General features: G+C 38.9%; 1 protein-coding gene across 1 annotated transcript in view; it reads right to left on the bottom strand.

Annotated features, from left to right (window-relative positions):
* The window catches only part of PIEZO2 (piezo type mechanosensitive ion channel component 2), a 309019-nt gene that overhangs the window by 124764 nt on the left and 164016 nt on the right, over positions 1–20239 (bottom strand). Inside the window, exons 5-6 of the mRNA XM_071737144.1 lie at positions 17115–17277; positions 3717–3927 (exon numbers count right to left, since the gene is read on the bottom strand). Of these exons, the coding sequence (XP_071593245.1) occupies positions 3717–3927; positions 17115–17277 (374 nt within the window). The remainder of the gene's footprint in view (positions 1–3716; positions 3928–17114; positions 17278–20239) is intronic.

Below are 20239 nucleotides of genomic sequence, written 5' to 3'. Positions count from 1 at the left end.
GAAAATAAAAACAGTGGAGGGTTGGAAAAACAGGGGAAATATCAGGAGATGTTAAACTTTTAAGTCTGACAAGAAATCTTTTAAAAATTAATCCAATTATAATTTAGGGTAATTAGACTATTATTATCTTGGAGACTAGAAGAAAAGGATCTTTTTTTTTGTTCAGTTCATTCATCCATAGCTTAGCACTTGGTATGCAGCCTCTCTCCAGACCTTCCTCTGAGATAAAATCTTTGCTTTCTAAAGATGTTTAACAAAGCATGGAGAAAATCAGAAACATGGCTGCAAGGCCAGACAGTAGTGCCTGATAGCACTGATGTATTAGATTTCAAAACTAATTTTAGGTAAAAGATGCTAAAATGACATGATAGATGAACAGTGAAAAGCCTTCTCATATCAATCTTGACATACCTTGAAGATATTAAAACTTAAAAAACTCTGATGCAAATACTGAAAATAAAAAATATCTAAAGAATATTGAGTAAATTTCTGGATTATTTTCTTTTTAATTTTTAATTCTGAGAAACTTGTAATTTACATATGACAAGGACTCTGCTGTCTTGCATATGTATATTGGTTTTGCTCTGGCACGTGTAGCAGAGTATTTCACTTGTGAAAATGTCTTACTGGTGAAAGAGACATGATGCTCTGTGGGCTTCCCACAAAAGTAACCGAGGAAGGAGGAAAGACATCCATGCCTAAGAGCTCCTATGTCAAAACAAAATGATGTAAGAGACCTTACATCCAGCATACCAGTCTAGTAAACAGTACTGAAGTGAACAGGGATGCCTGCCTCAATTTAAATTTTTCACCAGGCTCTTAGTGCATGTCTAAGAGCCATCTTCCCCCAGGACAGCTCTGCAGGCTCTTGGTGGCTTGTGGCTCCAGTAGGTCTGCTGGCCCTGCAGCTGGGCCAGCCTTGCCAACAACAGGGTTTGTGCCTTGCCCACTGCTGACCCCCTGTGCTTTTTGGGGACTGCACATCAGAGGTCAGTCCCTGGCTGGTCTGAATCCAAGCACTGCCCAGAGAGACCTGTGACAAACCCAAATGCTGGTCCTGAGCATTTCCACCAACAGCCTCTGCAGAGCAGACTCTTTGCAAAAGGGTAAGAGAGAGGGAGATAGGGGCTCTCACATTAGATTTTAATGGCTAAAAATCATGAAAAGCTCTGGTGATGCTGGGCAAAAACATGTGATGCTGGGCAAAATACATGTAGTGCAAGGACAGGATGGGGTTCAACAAGGCCAAGTGCCAGGTCCTGCACTTTCACCACAACAACCCCATGGGGAGCTCCAGGCTGGGCACAGAGTGGCTGAGAGCAGCCAGACAGAAAGGGACCTGGGAGTCTGGATTGACAGGAAGCTGAACATGAGCCAGCAGTGTGCCCAGGTGGCCAAGAAGGCCAATGGCATCCTGGCCTGTATCAGGAACAGCGTGGCCAGCAGGTCCAAGGAAGTGATTCTGCCCCTGTACTCAGCACTGGTGAGGCCACAGCTCGAGTCCTGTGTCCAGTTCTGGACCCCTCAGTTCAGGAAGGATATCGAGGTCCTGGAGCAGGTCTAAGGTGAAGGGACTCGAGCACAGATCCTATGAGGAGAGGCTGAGGGATCTGGGGCTGTTCAGTCTGGAGAAGAGGAGGCTCAGAGGAGACCTCATCACTCTCTACAACTCCCTGAAAGGAGGGTGTAGCCAGGTGGGGGTTGGTCTCTTTTCCCAGGCAACTCTCAGCAAGACAAGAGGGCACAGTCTCAAGTTGTGCCAGGGGAGGTTTAGGTTGGACATTAGAAAGAATTTCTTTACTGAGAGGGTGATCAAGCATTGGAATGGGCTGCCCCAGGAAGTGGTGGATTCTCCGTCCCTGGAGATATTTAAAAAGAGACTGGATGTGGCACTCAGTGCCATGGGCTGGTAACTGCAGCGGTAGTGGATCAAGGGTTGGACTTGATGATCTCTGAGGTCCCTTCCAACCCAGCCAATTCTATGATTCTATGACTCTTGTCCAGGGACATTTTGCCTGAACTTCATCAGCACATCCTTTCACATCATATTTTTAACTGTCTTTAGACAGGGTGCTTTTTCCCCGTTCCAGAGTAAAACCTGCTGGTGTTTCTATAGGCTCAGAGATTTAAAGCATGACAGGACTACAGGGATCATTTATTCTGACTGCCTTCATGATGGAGGCTGTAAAAATTCAGCCAGCGAATTCTGCCTCAAGGCCATAACTATTTCCTTTCTTCTTTCAAAGAGATACCTTGTCTTTATTTAAAAACTTAAGGAAAAGGAAAATACACTTTATACACTTAAAAAAACACCTTATTTATTATGGCCAAATACTCTAGCTGTGAAAAATTCAAAATTAATTTCTGGTCTGAAATTGCCTAGGTTTAACACAACTACTGGCTCATTACTTCTATTAAATGAGATGTCTTTTAAAAAAATTGAGGCACTTTGTACCTTTGTCAGTACTTTAGGGCTACAGTCAAATCACCATTCATCTTTTTTCTTTCTTTTTTCTTCTTCTTTTTTTTTTTTTTTTTTTTTTTTTTTTTCTTGGCAAACTACATAAGGAAGGAAGTATTTAACTAATTAAACTAAAGGTCTGTCTCTGGAATACAGTCTTTCCAGATCTCAAGTACTTTTTGTAACTCTTGCTGAATATCTCCTGACTCTTGGCATGGGTTGGACTCCCCAGATAAGCTGCCCAACACCTTTCAGGAGAAATCACTCCTTGCTATGGCTGCTTAATCCTTCTGCTTCACCCTCCTTGAGTGACATTCACCCATGCAACAATTGCACTGAAACCATGTTTGTTTGTCTTTACTTATCAGACTTTTTAGATTTGTTTTATGTCATCTCTCTTCCCTGATGTCAGCCTCCATGGTGATCCACATAACTTACTTTTCTCCCCCTTTTTAGATTTATTACTTTGCATCTGGCTACATGTGAAGCTGATGGATAATCTTACCTTACTGAAAGAACCACATCTGACCAGTCCATGTCATCCAATACCAAGCATTTTTTGTACTATCATATTATATTTCACATATCAGCATATTTAGATGTTAAGTATACACTTTCAGTTATAATTCATATTTAAGTACTCAATTCAAACATGTGAGCAGGCAGATAAATGCTAATTTACAGTGCTAAGAACCAATTTTAAAATTCATTCTTTACAACCTCCAGTGATTTTGTACACTTCCATTCTATCTGTAGCTCATTATGTGGTACTAAATCAAACTTCTTACAAAAGGTTGACTATATCATATCAAAACAGCTACTTTTACTAATCAAATCAAAACCTAACTGCTTATCACTATTTTTGCACACTGCATAGTCAACCTATTAATCTTTTATATTGTTTTTTTTTTTTTTTTTCCAAAGGCTATGTGAATACAGCTCCTTTTTATACTTGGAAGTGACAGAATTAATGCACACTATGATCACTTATAATATGCAAACATTCACAATTTAGTTATAACTCTAACAGGGAAAGTCGTGTACAGAACGATAGGACAGTACAGCATAAGTACAAAAAATTAAGCAACTGCATATTTTAGTGCCTGGCAAAAAGTTAATTTAAATAAAATCATCAGCAATTTCTTTTCCCTGAAAAATTTCTATTGTTATTCCCCCAGGTACCAAAGTGCTGAAAACACATTTGTTAAATGCTTAATATAATGGGCTCTGGAGGAAATATTTCAAATGCACCAACCTGCTGAACCAAGTAAAATTGTGACAACAACTTTTCCAGTGGTGATTATCATATTGCCAATAAACTCCCTCAGTTTGGATGCTATGAAGGCAATTCTACGCAGCAGTTTTAATTTCATGGTTTCCTCAAATTCTGCTTCACCACAGTCTTCATCCTCCAGATCTTCTTCATACATCAAAGTATCATCTGGCTCTAACTTTTCTCTTACAGCCTAAAGGAGAAGGGGAGAAATAAAAAGAGAAAGCAAAAGCGAGAGAGGGAGAGACAAAGGAATTAGGAATTAAAAACCACACATATTATATAACAATGAAATCTTATTATAATTTTTTACTACGTGAATGTAACAGGAGAGTTATGAAAGATATACCAAAGCTGGAGTTGTGCATTGATGGCTTCGACTTGGGATCTGTCTCAAGAAAATAGGACGTAAAGGGTTGTCTCTGAGAAAGACTGTAGTCCTCCTACATGTGCACCACAGGATTTTTGTCAGAAATGTGGTTTGGTTTGCTCAGCATTCTTTACATCTTGCTATCTATTAAGCTTCTTTTTGACTCAATGACTTGAGCCATTAAGCACAAGTACCTTCACTGTTGATGTTCCTCAACAAAGCTCAATTTTCACACCCTTCCCCATGAACTCTTCTTGAACTTGAATATGAAAAAGCTAGAATGGAGACACTATGAGTGATCCGAGAGAGGGCAACAAGGGCTGAAATAGTTGGCCAGATAGCTCAGTGGTGACTGAAGGGGAGTTTGGGAGAGAAAAAATACACTAAGCAGAGGTTCAAGGAGAGAATGAGAAATGATGAGGTTGAATGATGCTGAATGAACAAGAGAAAAAGTGCAAAAGAGAAAATTAGTGAAAACCTGAGTGATCTGCAACAACTTAGAAGAGGAAATTAGACCAGTGGCTTAGAACTACACAATGGAAAAAGGAAAAGAAGGAAAGTCCTCTCATACTTGAGCAGTTTGTTAGGATTTGGCAGTGGCTTTAACCATCAAGTCTCCATCGTATCTTGGAGACCAGAAGATGTACACAGCTATTGAGTGATGCAGATTAAAACATAAACCCATGGTGAGAAACTGAAGGACTAGCAGGAGGCCCACCCAGAGATACAATTTAGGGAAAAAGTTAGTCATTCACAGGCATGTAGGGGAATATTTAAAATAATAATAATTTTAAAAGTAACAGTTTTGAGACAGGTTCTCATTTGGTGTAATACAGCACAGCTTCTCTGGCACTAATCTGCTCACACTAGTTCTGGCCAAACTGTATTTCTGTGTGAGAAATGAGAAGTCAAGACCATTGATACTTTTCATCAGAATAACAGTTTCATATTTATTGTTGAACTTCAGCAGGAAAAAATTCCACATCGACAGATAAGATTGCAGGAGGAACTCTCAGCCTGCTTAATCAAACTTTTCTGTACCATTTTGTTATGTGGCTTCTCAGAGGGAAAAAAATTCCCTGTGAGATCCTTCATTTCACCTCTAAGCTTGGTGCCAACTTTCTCCTCTTACTCTGGAGCATTTAATAACATTGTGGATGCCCAGAAAAAGCCTGCTTACTCTCTAGAGTATCTATTTACAGACAGTGCAATACATACTAAATACAGTCGGGCTGATTTGGGAAATACACTTTTCTCTTGGATATATCTGGCTATTTTACTAGCTATACCCATTATAAATGGGGCATACTAGCATTTCAATTGCTTTCTTATTGTCATCAGTCATCTATACAGCTCTTAAGAGATGAATTAGTAGATCCTTCTGCAAAATAATGGAGAGGAGATGGAAGCCTAAACATGCAGTCATCACATTTGGAGCCATGCAGCACACAGGCATTTGGTCTCTTCATCACTGCTGCTCCTATCTGAGCTCCTATCTAAACAGGAGCTACTTCAATATTCAGAAACAATGCTGACAGTAGGCTGAACAATACATTATGCTCCTACTTCTGTCCCAGCAGTTGCAGTGAAAAAGACATAAAAAGGGTAAGAGTTATAATTTCTGCTAGTGCTGTAGTTAGTAGCCTGTTCCTCACCTATTCCTTTTGGGCCCAATCCTGGTCCTCCTGGACTGGCTCTGCTGCTCTGTACTTTGAGCTTAATATGGCCAGTGAACAACAAAACCTTCAAGGGTGTCCATATCACAAACGAAAGAGACTGAGTGAGACCACTGAAAATTTAAAAGTTATGAAAAGGTGTGCCTACTATACATGGGTCTGTGTGATCCTTGTTATGCATTAAAATGTGGCGTTACTTATAAAAAGGTGTAGAAATAATTTCAAAATAAGTAAGTTATTTCATGGGCAACTGTCAGGACTCATCTCTCTGACCATCAGAAGTCTACATTGAACATGAAGACAATATTCATACATTTATTACAACTTTAGCTGAATGAGAATTCTGCCCAAATTGCTGAGTTGGCACATACTTATACGTCTGCAGGAAGAAGAAACAAATGTATGAAGAGTCAAAGAAAATGTTATCCATGCAGAAACAGAAAAGGTTCATTTTCACAATATGAAAATGTTTGTAAGCATATTTTGTAGGAAAAAACACAATACCTACAAACAACAAAATAAGAAAGAAAATACAGAACCAAGAAAACCAAATAAAAACAGATCAATAAAAGGTAGGACTTGATAAAATTTTTCTGTCTCTTCCTCCAACCCTCTCACCTCAGGTGCCAAATCACAGAATCACAGAATTGCCAATCACAAATTCTCAATTACTCCTCAAAATGCGTCTTTGGATTTTCTATCATGGTAACTAGGACCATAACTTTTTGACTTGGCAAGACTAATCACTCTTGCTTCATTGATCTGACAGACCTTTAGGCTACATTTTGTCTTCATAGCTCAGTATTAATAATCTAGTACTGGCACATGTGACATAGCATGCTCAGGAAGAAGCACTGGGAAAAAGGATATTTTGGTGGATCAAAATAGATCTGAGAAGGAGATGACAGTCCAGAATTTCAAAGGACTGAGGCTTACCCATTTTAAGCATAGCTAAAAGCTTGCAAGTTGATGATTTACCAAAGGAGTTAGCTTTCCTTGTATTTCCACTTTTATTTAGATATGAAAATATGAGTTCTAAGTTCTAAATAATATTAGGACCTCCCAAACACTCACAGGAAATGCAGAACAACCTACCTTGGTGCTACTGAGCTGCTGCACAGGAAACTTCAAGATTCTGCACCTCACTGAATACCAATCTGATTTCCCAAGTTTTCCTTCTAAAACTGCAAATCTCTGCTTGGAGCTAGCAGATGGGAAAATCTGATTATCAACAACAACCATAGTCTGCAGTCCCAGAAGCTTTTCCAGAGCAGATGCATACTGTTCTGCAACTTTTCAGCACTGCCTGAATTACCAATGGTTTGGCTGTGCAAGGGTTGCTTGGTTTCAGAAACCAGGGCACTGCACCAGCAGGCTCTCTGGAAGAGCCTGGATAAATTCCACATCTGCCTCTTCCCTATCTGCAAGTGCTTTCAAGGATGATACCTTAGTTTTTAGCCTTATTCTCTCTTGCAGAGGTGTCATTCATGACCCAGTTGATGATTATTTCAATGAAAAGCCTATGAGACAAGTATAGGTTTGATATTTTTGTATAAATATAAACATGTCTGTAATTTGTTATCCAAGGTGAAGTCAAGTATCCGAAAGGCCACGTTCCTGTGTATGTCACAAAGACAAACTTTGGATTCCCCCACTCTCGTATTCACATCCCACCCTCCAGATTATCTGGGATGGATTTCCAGTTTCTCACACTGAGCACTTCAAATTGCTGAAGGCAGGCAAAAGGTGAACAGTTTCTACATCCAACATGGTGATAATGTGCCTGTTGTTTTAACACCTTCTGATAATTAAATAGCCATTCAAGTGCACACACATCAGAGAACACCATTACTCCAGTCAGACTGTTTTGCAAAGCTCTTTTTACTAGGTGGATTAGTCTAAAGCTACAAACCCATGCTACGTAGGCTACAGTTAGAAAAATACTTTTACTTCCATAATAAATTACTTATTATGCAATTACAGGATCCCTGTGGATGCTGATTAAATCAAATAAACTTCTCCATTCAAGGAGTATAGAGCATTTGTGAAGCCATAAACATGTGTTTCCATGACCTTTGCTCTGCAGAGCAAGGCCCCAGGACTTTTTATAAACAAACTAAATGCAGTTTAGGTTTTTTCAGCAATCGCGTGCAAGTCCCAGGAGTATTTATTGTACAACACTCTTAAAAATTGCCAAATCAAGATAGAGAACAGGCAAGGAAACAGTGAAGCCTCTGTGGCAGCTATGGCAGCTACTACTGTGGCCAGGGCCAGAATGTCCATTAGCTGCTTTTGGGGCTGCTTTATTAACATCCAACAAATGTTTCATCTGGTACAGTATAAACACTAGTGCAGAAAGATATCCTCTAGTCCCAGAGATATATTTACTAACAGGAAGCCTTAACTTCAACATAAAACTCATTCTTGCTTCAGCACACTCCTTGCTTTGTACCTATATTTAATGATACTGTGTCTGTAAACACAAATTTGCCTATTTATTGACTTTTCATTTCTAGAGAGATCATGAATTAAATTCCAAAAATTCAGTCACGAGAGTAACAAAATTTAACTAACCAAAATTGTTACAACTAAGGATGTAGGAGTCTCAGAATGGACACAGCTCCCATCCTGCTGAATGCACTACATTAATTATTGGGACCTCTCAAGCATGCACTGCTAAACTCACAAGAATAAGTTCTCATGAGAGCTCAGGTGCTTCCTCCTTCCAGTTGGCTCATAAATGCTGTACAAATAGTCTCTTTGTCAGTATTTTGACATTTCCTCCCAGCCAGACCAGGAAAAAAACAGAGTGGAGTGAGAAAATGAAAAATAAGCCTCAGCAAAACATACAGGTAGGTGAGATTCTCCAACTGTTTTTAACATGTTGCTTCTAGAATTTTTAAGAAAAAATAAATGAATGCTTCTGTGTTAGCTCAGTTTATCAATTTATCCATGTATTATGTGGGCAGCAGATAGAGTGATAGCACAGATACAAATACTTAGACAACCTTTAATAGCTCCATTCAAATCTAAATTTTTAATTTTCTTTTCATTTTAAAAAACTTACTGCTTACATTGAATAGTTGGGTTTAAGAATCATCTGAGACAAACTATTTCCCTCAACTGCATTAGTGCCAGCAGAACTATGGAAATAGGCTCTCTACTATCATATAATTTTGCTTCAATTTCCTCTGTAGTGCCTAAGCTGGTGCATGCAATCCAGATGGAAAATATCATAATATGACAGATCCTATTTTCAAGCTTGCTTGAAAAGTCTTTTTTTTTCCTAAAAAAAAAAAAACCAAAACAAAACCAAAAAACCCAACAAACCAAAAACAAAAAAACCCATCCAGCAAACCAAACAAAAAAACATCTTTAACCTTTATCTTTAGAAATGAGACAGTTACAATAGTAGGAAGAATTCATTGCCTACTTTCCTTTAGGAGTAGCACATACCATAAAATGCATATAAAATTTAATCAAAATAACATAATATTCTTTAGGCAGACTCAGCTGTGAGTACAAAAGCCAGAATAGAAATTTAACTGCTACTTGTTTTCCCATCAAAGGACCTTCCAGCCCTTAACGAGATATAAATGACTGCAGTTTTAAACTGCAGTCAATACTAAACGGTGTTAGGGTAAAAATTTATTGAATTTCCAATTTTGCAGGAAATAAAAGAACTCCACAGTTGTTTTGAAAGTGGCAGCATGCGAGGAGTGGATTTCCCTGCTTCTTCTGACATGGAAGGGATTAAAAACTTCCACATAAACAATTCCCACGTCATTTTATTTGACCTCTACAGAAATGGGGCTGCCGAGCAAAAATGCTGCCTTTAAGGTCATCTGTTATGAGATCCACATGGTGCTCAAAGACAGCTCAGGTGGGTCTACAAAAAGGCAAAAGAGAACTCCACTCTACACCTGCCCAAGGGGTTCACTTTGGAGGGGGGACTGCAGACTCCAAGACAGGATAGAAAAATGCAACCACTCCCACTGCTCAGCACTCTGTACTTGCAGGCACCGAGTGACTAGAAGGAAGACCCTGCTAAATGTGTGAGCTGAAGTCATCAAGTAACTGAAATGAATATTTTGGTAGGTGTGAAATTAATTTGGAAGTTAAACAGTACTCTAAAATTTATATTACAGAACTGAGCCACTGAAAAAAGAAATCTTAAGGTATGTTATATAGAATGTAATGAAAAATTTTATCACTGATAGATCTGAAGTATACGAAAGCTTGGGTTAAATGCCTTCACAGTATTAGAGAAATTCATTGAGGATGTACCATCAGAAATAACTCAGTATGTTTTCAGTGTCTGAGAGTAACAAATGACATCCACTTCCACAGTCAAGTCTTCCTGCTGGAAAGCCATTCACTACATGAAAGGATCAGCTTTTTACTGGAAGCACACAGGAACAGAGGCATTTAGCAATTCAAAGGAAATGAAAAATAAAAGATTAATAAAGACAAACATAGTTCTGAAGCAAAATAACAGGAAAGCAACTCGTTAATTCCTGTATCCAATAGATATTGTACTGATTATTTCACTTCCCAATGTACCTACAGCACCTGAGCAAACACCAAGTGATTTAAGGAGAAGACTCACTTGGCTTATATGGAAATACAATTTCACACTTTTTTTTTTTATTTTTTTTTTTTTAGTGAAAAGGAAATAGCAAGACTTGGGTTATGACTACAAGGACCAATTCAGTACCAACTCTAAATGAACCAGTGAAGGTATGTTAAGTAGCACATCTATGGATTGATCTCTAGACCTAAAAATATACAGATTGCACCATTATCCATCTTGCTAAGAAGCACAATAAAGAACCCAATGGGAGTGTTGTGCTTCTTTGCAATATTGCCTCAGCTCATAAAGAAGTGGTTTGGGTGCTTCTCCAGTATCACCCTGAAGAGCCTTGGATTACTGGGATGAACAGGACAATGGGATATCTAATTTACATGAGGATCTAAAATTACTTGATTTCTTTTGTCTTGCAGAACGGATTTTGAATAAATATGCTTTTTTTCCCTTCCAAAATATCTGAGAAATAAATGCCAGGGAAGGAAACAATATAGTCAATAAAAAAAAGCAGAAAAAAAAAAGCAGAAGAACTAAAAGGGTTATAATGCAGTTATGAATACATGTACAAACTAAATTAGAGGTTTTCTAACCACCAGAAAAGAACAGAACAAGGTACTGTCAGGAGCAATGGGATAAAGAAAAACTGCCCTGTTTTTCAGATGGTGCTTCCTGCCTTCCAGTGGGAACTATGTGATACATCCGACTGCAACAGCAGCAGACTGGATTCCATGACCCAAGAGACTCCTTCTTGTACTGTGTTATTCATCACTTAGTCCACAGGCAATAATGCTCCAACATTTTGATCTCTTGGTTATCAACTCTGTAACTCAAAATTCAGAACTGAGGACTGTTAGATGAGCCAACTAGTAAACCCAGTGAAGAGCTACCTCAAGAATTTCATCATACATCTGTCATGTTTCTAACCAGAACAGGAGAGGACAGGTTCATGCTTTAAGTTTCATGAGGAACAGGTTAACAGCACCTGGTAATACGTAATGTATTGCTTTACATTTTTATGATGTAGCTGAGGCACTGGTGTAGTATAATTACATATTTCTGTTAAGACCTATCCAAAAACATGTGCATCAAACCAAGAAGCTAATGTAACTTGTAAACTTTTGACCCTTGTTAAGATGAGATGCATTGGAATTGTTACTGAGGGAGGCAGCTGGGTAAGGTCTGGCAAACTTCACCACTACAAGCAGTGCAAGCAAAGCGATAAGGGAGCATCACCTCTTCTCTTTAAACCACAGAAATAAGATATCAAATCCTACTTACACCATGTTCGAAGCACATTAGGACCAAGTGGGTTTGGACCAGTTCTCTAGAGGTCAAAACCAAAGGAATATTTATAGCTAATTAGAAAATGTAAGCAAATGCTGTGCTAAATAGAGATGCTAATGAGAAGTAAAAAAAAAAAAAAAAAAAAAAAAAAGACGAAAAGAACTGTCATAAAGAAGTCGGGAAGCTTCAGTGCTCTCTAAGAAGTTATTTTTCCTTCTTATCACTTTTAGTATTTTTCACACTATTTTCACCAACATGTCAGTGAGAGCTAGTGAAGCCAGGTGAATGTCTGAGATTGGTAAAAGAACATTAAAATAAGATAAACACAAACCAATAAATAACCTCAGGAAAATATATTTATTCAATGCTTTAAGAAAAAGGGGATAGCCACCTACACAGGGTAACAGGTGTAGAGCTCAAAAGGAGATCTCCCCTTCTGAAGGCAAGAAAATTGGCAAGGTGTTAGCAGCTACAAGAAGTGGGACAGCAGATCTTTCTTGGAGCTGTGGACTAGGTTTAATTAATTATCTATATTTTATGGGATGTTCAGGTATACGATGCACTGGTAGAATCATCCAGCTCAACAATCTCTGAATGTAACAATGAATGCCATAATACCATAATTCAAATCAGCAATAAATAGAAACACTGAGGCACTGATATTCCCTGTAGCTCAAGAGAATATCACAGAACTATAGATCGTTAAGAACAAAGTTATTGAAACAAAAGGAATTGAAACAAAGTCTGGAATTTCTTACCTTCTAAAGGACAAATATGCAAGACAATAAATACATTTGATTTCTCTTACATTATCTCACTCTAATTTTATAACATGCAATACAAGGGCCCTTCCATAAAATTAAAGGGTGTTAAATCTAAAATAAAATCAGAGAGCCCTTATTAAATTGTGGAAGTCCTTGCTTCATGATGCCACTGAAGCCAAGAAATTAATGAGGTTTTAAAAGGGTCTGGATAATTATATGTTTAACAAGATTATTCAGAGTAGCTATAATTAACAACAACATTTTTGGAAGAGATTTCAAACCACATGTTTTAGGATTCAAGCCAGTCTCACTAGCAGAGATCAGGATAAACCATAGTGTTAGAGATAGGAGATAGGGAAAAAGGGTATTCCCTTACTTGCTTGTTGTTGTTATCCAGCAGGTACCAGCTATTTTTAGGATGTTGATATTTTTCTAAATGGGAAATTTCTAACCTAGGAAGTCCTTGGACAAGGCATAAGATATGTGTAGCTTTCAGAGCTCATCAACTCTGTCCTATAAGTTTTGCAGTCACACCTGGAGACCTGCCCCAAGAGTGTGCTCTCGATGTACCAAGTTCCCAATCTAGGCACAGGACAAAGAGCCCTGCTACTGTTTAGAAAAGCAAAGGTAGGAAACTGAACATTATGCCTGTTCCTATTTACCATGGTACACAGAAGCCAAGAGATATATGAAGTAAGAGGTTTGAGGACACAAAGTTTTTAGCCAAAGTGAGAACTATGTTGGTCCCCCTGACTCCCATCCTATATCTTGACTCCAAGCTGAGCTTTCCTCACATTCTTCCCAAAGCTTAGTTTATTTTAAAACATTTTTTCCCTTTCCTTTTTAAGCTCAAAATAAATAAATAAATATATATATATATCCCTGCCTTCTGCACTAAAAAGGAGGGGCACAGGTTCTAGGATCAAGCCTGCCTCAGATTATTGGATAAAGTAGAGACTCAGTGGTCCCACTTGCTTTCTAGAAGAGTATGGATGAGAAAAAACCCTTGAATGGGCACAGCAGCAAGTGCTGTAGGGAGAAAGTTGCATTTAAGATTGCAACTGTGTATTTCAATTAAGATCAACATCTCTTCTAAAGTTTAGGTTGTGCAATCTCAGAACAGCTTTACTCCCACTGTCACTTACAATATTAGGCAATTCATCCATGGTCTCAAGAAAAAAAGCCACTTCCTGTCTAATACCTATCAGACTGTATATACTGTATCTGCATTTTGGCATATAAACCACCATCTGCATCAAATAAAAAATGCCATAGTTTCATCTGCAGCTGGGAGTTAACTGTTCTTTCTTATTTTCTTCCACCTTTCACACCTTGTGACTGGCATTGTGCTTTTAGGCATTTGCAATCTGGGCCTGTCTCCAGCTGAATTCACCTGCTTTAAATTTTCTGAGCCCTAATAAAAAAGGCCTGCAGACACATTTGCTCCAAGTGTGCAACCATTTAGGGGTGGTAATGAGTTGGACTGCAGCCTGGTATCTGGCAGACCTTCCTACTCCATGACTCACTGTTAATTAAAACCACACTCTTTGCTTATTCCTGGGATAGCATTACTTACAAATAATTGAGACTCTCTTACTGCCTTCCAGCCTCCTCCCTCAGTTCTGTTCTGTAGAATACACTTTTCCCATGGAGATCTGTTTCCCTTAAAGTTGGAGGCAGTGTAATGAAGAAGGACATCCATTTTTTATTGGATCTTTGTTGTGGATTCTGATGCTTTTTGTTATTTTGAATTGCATCTCAATCAATGGGTGATCTGATCCATTGTACTCTACAGCTGGTTTCTGGAGGCTACCGCCACGATGAAGTATGGCACAAAACTGAGGAGTATCACTCACAAGCTATTACTCAGCTCCAGGCATTTTTTCAGCAAGCCCATATAAATGAAATGAGAAGGGTTCCCACAGAGCTTTGAAAAGGTCACTTTTAAAAATATTGAACCAATAATTTAACAGGTTTTCTTATACATAAATTCTGAAAGGAGTAGAGAGATTTTTTCTTTTTTTTTTTTTTTTTTAATTAAGGCTGTTTCCATAGTATTTTGGTCTCCTTCAAAGCAAAGAGCTCTGAGAATCGCCCACCATAATTTCATACAAAAAGGTAAAGTTGCAAGACAAACTCTTTGCTTTTGCCTGAAAGTAGCAGTGCTGATTTCCTCATTTACAGAGCCATGTGAGGCATCTAGCATTGCATCTAGCAATCTTTATAAAGAGGCATCTCTCTCGTGGCTCTGTTGAGCCTGTTACAATCAGCTGATGCACACTTGACAAGATCTCACACCATGAATCTCTTGATGACCAGTGGCAGGGACTCTCAGCAAAAACTCTTTGACTCTGGAGGTAGTTACAGGGCTGGTCTAACAAATGCAGAACTATTTCCCTTGAAGGCAGAGGACCAAGCTTAACACTTCTCCTGAAGCGTTTGTCTGTAGGGCAGTTTTTGCTGAAACTCATTTAACTTTTTCCAGTTCAATGGAGTTAGAGCATCCATAGACAGCCACAGGCATCAGACACCTAATGCAGACTTCAAAGAATAGATCACTTACTTACTTTTCCCTTTTCCAGTGGACTCTACCAAGGAAGAAATGTAAATTATTATGGGAAAGCCACAGTTTGGACTCACTTTAGACCAATACTCTCCCAAACTCAGATACTCAGCTGCATGTTCTGCATATGCATTAGGTTCCTTGCAGTCAGTCCTGCCAAATACATATTCCTAGCAGATTCAGCTGCTTCTGCAGCTTCCTCCTAACTAGCAGAAATTATTCCAGGATGCTACATGCAGACACCTACAAAGAGAAAATTGAAGCTGGAAAAATATATTTAACAGGTATTTAACCTTCCACACTCAATTCTTCTCTGTCTTTAAAAAACAAGCAAGTTACTCTGATGCAAATTCATCATTTCAGCTAGGAAGACCACAATTCCTTAGAGCATTGGGGTTCAGTTCAGTTCACATGGCAATAACTATTATCCCTTTAAATTTTTTTTTTCCTGTGAGTTTTGGGTACCGATAAATCTAAACCCATCTGCCGAGATCACTAGGTAATCTACAATATATACCAATTACCAAACATAAATAATATTTGCTGGGTTTCAATGCAAAGAAGTAAAATATATTTACACAGGTTTTCATCTGTCCAGTTCTTTGCAGTCAAAGTTTTCTCTTTCTTCTCCCTCACTCTCTTTCTTTGTGGAACATTCTGGCCCATTTAGTTGCATTGGTGGATTGCCTTGAGGTAGCCAGTCTAGGATTTACTCAGTTAAAGCTACACTTCAAAGAAGTCTGTTCCAGCCCACTTTGCTAAAATGCAACTCTTTCAAGAGACAGGATGAACACAAAACATGCCAATTAGCCACACTTCTTCTTTCAAATGGTTCCCCTTATGGGTATAGCCTTAGGTTCTTGCCTGCTGCTAAATCCATTTCACACAGCTCGAACCACAAGAAAAAAGCCCAAAACAAAAAACAAACAAACAAACTAAGCAGGTTTAAAGTTGATAAAACTGGCTTCCAGGAGACACAGCCAAGCCTTGTAGCATTATCACCAGACCCGGGCCTACAGAGCCTCCAAAATGTAGTTAAAAGCTTCAATCTTCAGGCGATCTTCAGCTGCCAGGGTGCCAGGAGACCCCATAAAAATCACAAGCAACTGTGTACAAAGCACAGTCCTGATACTGATCTCTTGTGCTCAAAACTAGAGCAGCTTCTGGCAACACCACAATCCAGACAACATGGCAACATGCAGAGAGACTTTTTTTGCTCTCTTTTTTGTTTCACCAAAATGGGCAGCTGTTCTCCCTAAATAATTCACCCACTTCAAAGTGCAATTTCTACTTGAAATGAGCAAGTTGCAACTGTCTACCCATAAAACTGAGATTCAAGAGTAGAGAAAAAAACTTTCCACACATACGTAAAACAAGACAGAAAATGATACTGAAGGCACACTAGACAGTCTGATAAAAAACATGCTAAGATTAGTAGTAGGAATTTGGCTTCACCCTAGGCTTAAACCCCACTGTGGCTTTTTATATTATAAAACTATTCCCCTCTCTCTGCACTTTTCTCCATTTGGTGTCTCTGCCATTCTTCTTCCCACTAGAAAAAGACAAAGCAAACACATCAACACTTCCAGATAAGCCATTCCCCAAAATTAGCATCAAGGTCACTGAGTATGACCACAGTTTCAGAAAACTTTTTTCATGACTGTAATACACAGTCTGCCTTTCTCTCTTCTTAAGAGTAGTTTCTTACAATCACTCAGGTGCTGCTGTTATTCTCAGATAGCAAGTGTGGAAATATAGATGCCATCCAATAAACTGATCAATGTATGCAGTAAAACATTGCTGGGCTTAACCAGCAGCAACTTGTGATTGGCTGCCATGATCATTTCTTAACTCAAAACAACTTGAAAAATTTAGTAGCATATCCCACTTTCCATATTCTGCTTCATTTTCTCAAGATAATAACATCTCTGACTTCTCCACTTTAAGAACAATTTTTGAGCTTCCTGAGAGTAAGCATCCTTCTTAACATACCTCTTGCTCATGGAGCCATTTCAGAACACGTCTTAGACAGGAGTGCCAAAGCTCACTATTAGCTCAAAGTCAGGCAGATAGAAATATGTATTTGGTACACTATTAGCTAAAAAGTCGTACAGATAGAAATGTGTATTTGATACCATTTCCTCATTTTCAAACTGCATGTTGCACTGTGCTGCATCCTCGGTTATTGGCTTCTGAAACATGTTGCGGCAGATGAGCCATATTGTCAGACTAGCAATGAACATTCCAATATCTGGTACAAATAGTCTGATCACGTTGCCAGCATCTGCTCCTTTCACGCTGTATAGGATGAAAAAAAAAAAAAAAAAAAAAAAAAAAAAAAACAACAAAAAAACAAAGAAACATTTGTTACTTCTAGTGACATTTTCAACTGGAACAAAAAGTTAGCTCAAGGCGAAGAAAAAACCCAAAAACACAGTAATAAGAAAGTTTCACAATATGGGAAACATGAAGATGATCAAGGAACTGTAGACAGATTATTTTTGCTTTCCAGAAGTTCAAAATAAGAGTTTATTCAATGAGAGTTCACATACTCATATTTAAGTGATACTTAGAATTCTGATTAAACCAATTCTGGATCCATTTTCTGGAGAGCAACACAGGAATGATCTTCAGGTTGAAAAAGAATGACTTCAGTTAAATTCCTGGAATATTCATGTGTATAAACCACAATCCCTTTACTGGCATCCTTTTCAAAGACAACAGCATCTAGCTCCAACAAGGAGGTCATGCAAAGACAAGATAGCATTCACGTCACCCCTAAGTGTGTCCTGACTATCCCTGGCACACAAAGGAAAACCCAGAAAGTGTGTAATGTTTTAATACATCTTGCTATGTTAACTTATGTTTTCCTGCACGACATTCTGATCTCTAAATTGGAATTACATGTATTTGATGGATGGAACACTCACTGGATAAGAAACTGGCTGCATGGTCACACCCAGAGTTGTGATCAGTGTCTCCGTGTCCAAATGGAGGTGTGTGATGAGTGGTTCTCCTCAAGGGTCTGTACTCAGACCAGTGTTCTTTATCTTTGTCTGTGACATGGACAGTGAAATCAAATGCACCCTCACCAAGTTTGCTGACACCAAGCTGTGTGGTGAAGTCAACATGCTAGAGGGAAGGGATGACATCTAGAGGGACTCTTAGAGGCTTGAGAAGTGGATTCATGCAAACTGCAGGAAGTTCAACAAGGCCAAGTGCAAGGTTCTGCACCCAGGTCAAGGCAATCCCATGCATAAATAAAGGCTGGGAGAAGAAAAGACTGCAGACAGCCCCCAGGAGAAGGACTTGGGCATGGTGGTGGATCAGAAGCTCAACATGAGCCATCAGTGTGCACTTGCACTTTAGAGAGCCAACCAGGTCCTGGGCTGCATCAAAAGAAGCACAGACATCGAGTCAAAGGAGGTGATTCTCCCCCTCTACTCTGCTCTTGTGGGACCCCACCTGGAGCACTGTCTCCAGTTCTGGAGTCCCAGCATAAGGACATAAAGCTCCTGGAACTTGTCCAGAGGAGAGCCACTAAAATGACCAGAGGGCTGGAGCACCTCCCTTATGACAACAGGCTGAAGAAGTTGGGGTTGTTCAGCCTGGAGGTGGGGGTGACCTTCTAGCATCTTTCCAATATCTGAAGGGGGTCTATAAGAGAGCTGGGGTAGGGCTTTTTACATGTGTGTGTGAGAGAGGGCAAGGGGAAATGGTTTAAAACTTGAAGAAGGGAGATTTAGGTTAGACATTAGGAAGAAATTCTTGAATTTCAGGGTGGTGAGATACTGGAATTGGCTGCCCAGAGAAGCTGCAACTGACCCTCCCTGGAAGTGTTCAAGGCCAGGTTGGATGGGGCTTTTGAGGAACCTGGTCTGGTGGGAGGTGTCCCTGCTCATGCAGAGCTGTTGGAATGAGATGATCTTTAAGGTCCCTTCCAATCCTAGCCATCCTATGATTCTATTATTCTAACAATATATTTTATTCAACCAGGCTTCCTAAATACCTTTTTGGGTATTTAGTTACTATTAAGTACAAATGTTTTTACAGTTATGTTTCCACCAAGAAAATCTTTCTTCTCTGAAAGGTTTGTGGGGCTGGATGACTTTTATGTAGAAAAATTCTGCATAGCCTTATTATGCAAATTTAATTATTTAGGCTAGGAAAGATAACTTAATGGGTTTGGATGAAGAGTCTGAATTTGGCTCACTCTTAAAATAGAGAGCTTGGATTGAGATTTAATGTCACAATGAACAGTTCATTAAGCTGCCACATGGATTTACTGAATTTTTAACTATTAATGAGAGGATATATTCTTAATTATTTGGAAGTGTACAGCATTTTTCTGCCAGACTTAAAATTTAACACATTTTAAATATGCAGCTCCAATTTTAATTTAAATTTAATTTTTAAAGGGCTTTGTTCCAAGGACAGGTGAAGCATCAGTATAGCTCCTTGGGCACTGGAGGGTGTGCTAAAGTAGCTCTTCATAACCTGAACTGGTAGAAAACATTGAGAGATTGTTCCATAGAGGAAAAAAAAAAAGAGAGCACCTCTGACCTTTCTTTGTCATAATACTAGCAGATTTGAAGCCTAAAATAAAAGCTATTTGTGAAGGAGTAAAAAACAACTGCTGTGATTAACTGCAGATCTAAAGTATCAAAAAAGTCTCTAATGTGATTACGATACAACCTCTGCCAGGAATCTTGTTGGCCTGTTCATATGTCCAAGATCGAATCCTACATTTCCATCACTGCTGCTGAGCCAGCTTTTCCACTGCCATATATCTTGCAAAACAACATATATCCAAAGCAAGTGACCGGAAAGCTAGCTGTAATATTTGTTTCAACAGGTACAAATGAGTCCATCACAGGAAGCAGTGAGCAATGTCCTGGTCTGTGATGAAACCCAGAAGTACTACTGAATTGATTCAAAACAGGAGAGGGAAAATTCAAGCTCTAGTTCTTCTTATATTCAGACAACGACGCAGACAATGACAACATCAAGCTACCTAAGGAAAATAAGTTTGAAAGTGAATATGTTAGTTCATTTTCCAGCTCTTACTGTAGCTTTTGCTGTCACTGGAGATAAACTAGTCAAGGCTCTGAGCCTGCACTTTCTCTTTTAGCAGAAAGCAGTAAAAAGTACATTTAATGAACCTAATTCCCAACAACAGTGTACCCAGGATTGACAAGAATAAAAATTAATTAGTTTCACTCATCTTGATCGTTATGCTGTACTTCTATAATAAAGCAGT

This window comes from Heliangelus exortis, chromosome 2 (genome assembly GCF_036169615.1).
Source record: "Heliangelus exortis chromosome 2, bHelExo1.hap1, whole genome shotgun sequence".
Lineage (NCBI taxonomy): Eukaryota > Metazoa > Chordata > Aves > Apodiformes > Trochilidae > Heliangelus > Heliangelus exortis.
This window is presented reverse-complemented; position numbering and strand designations above follow the sequence as displayed.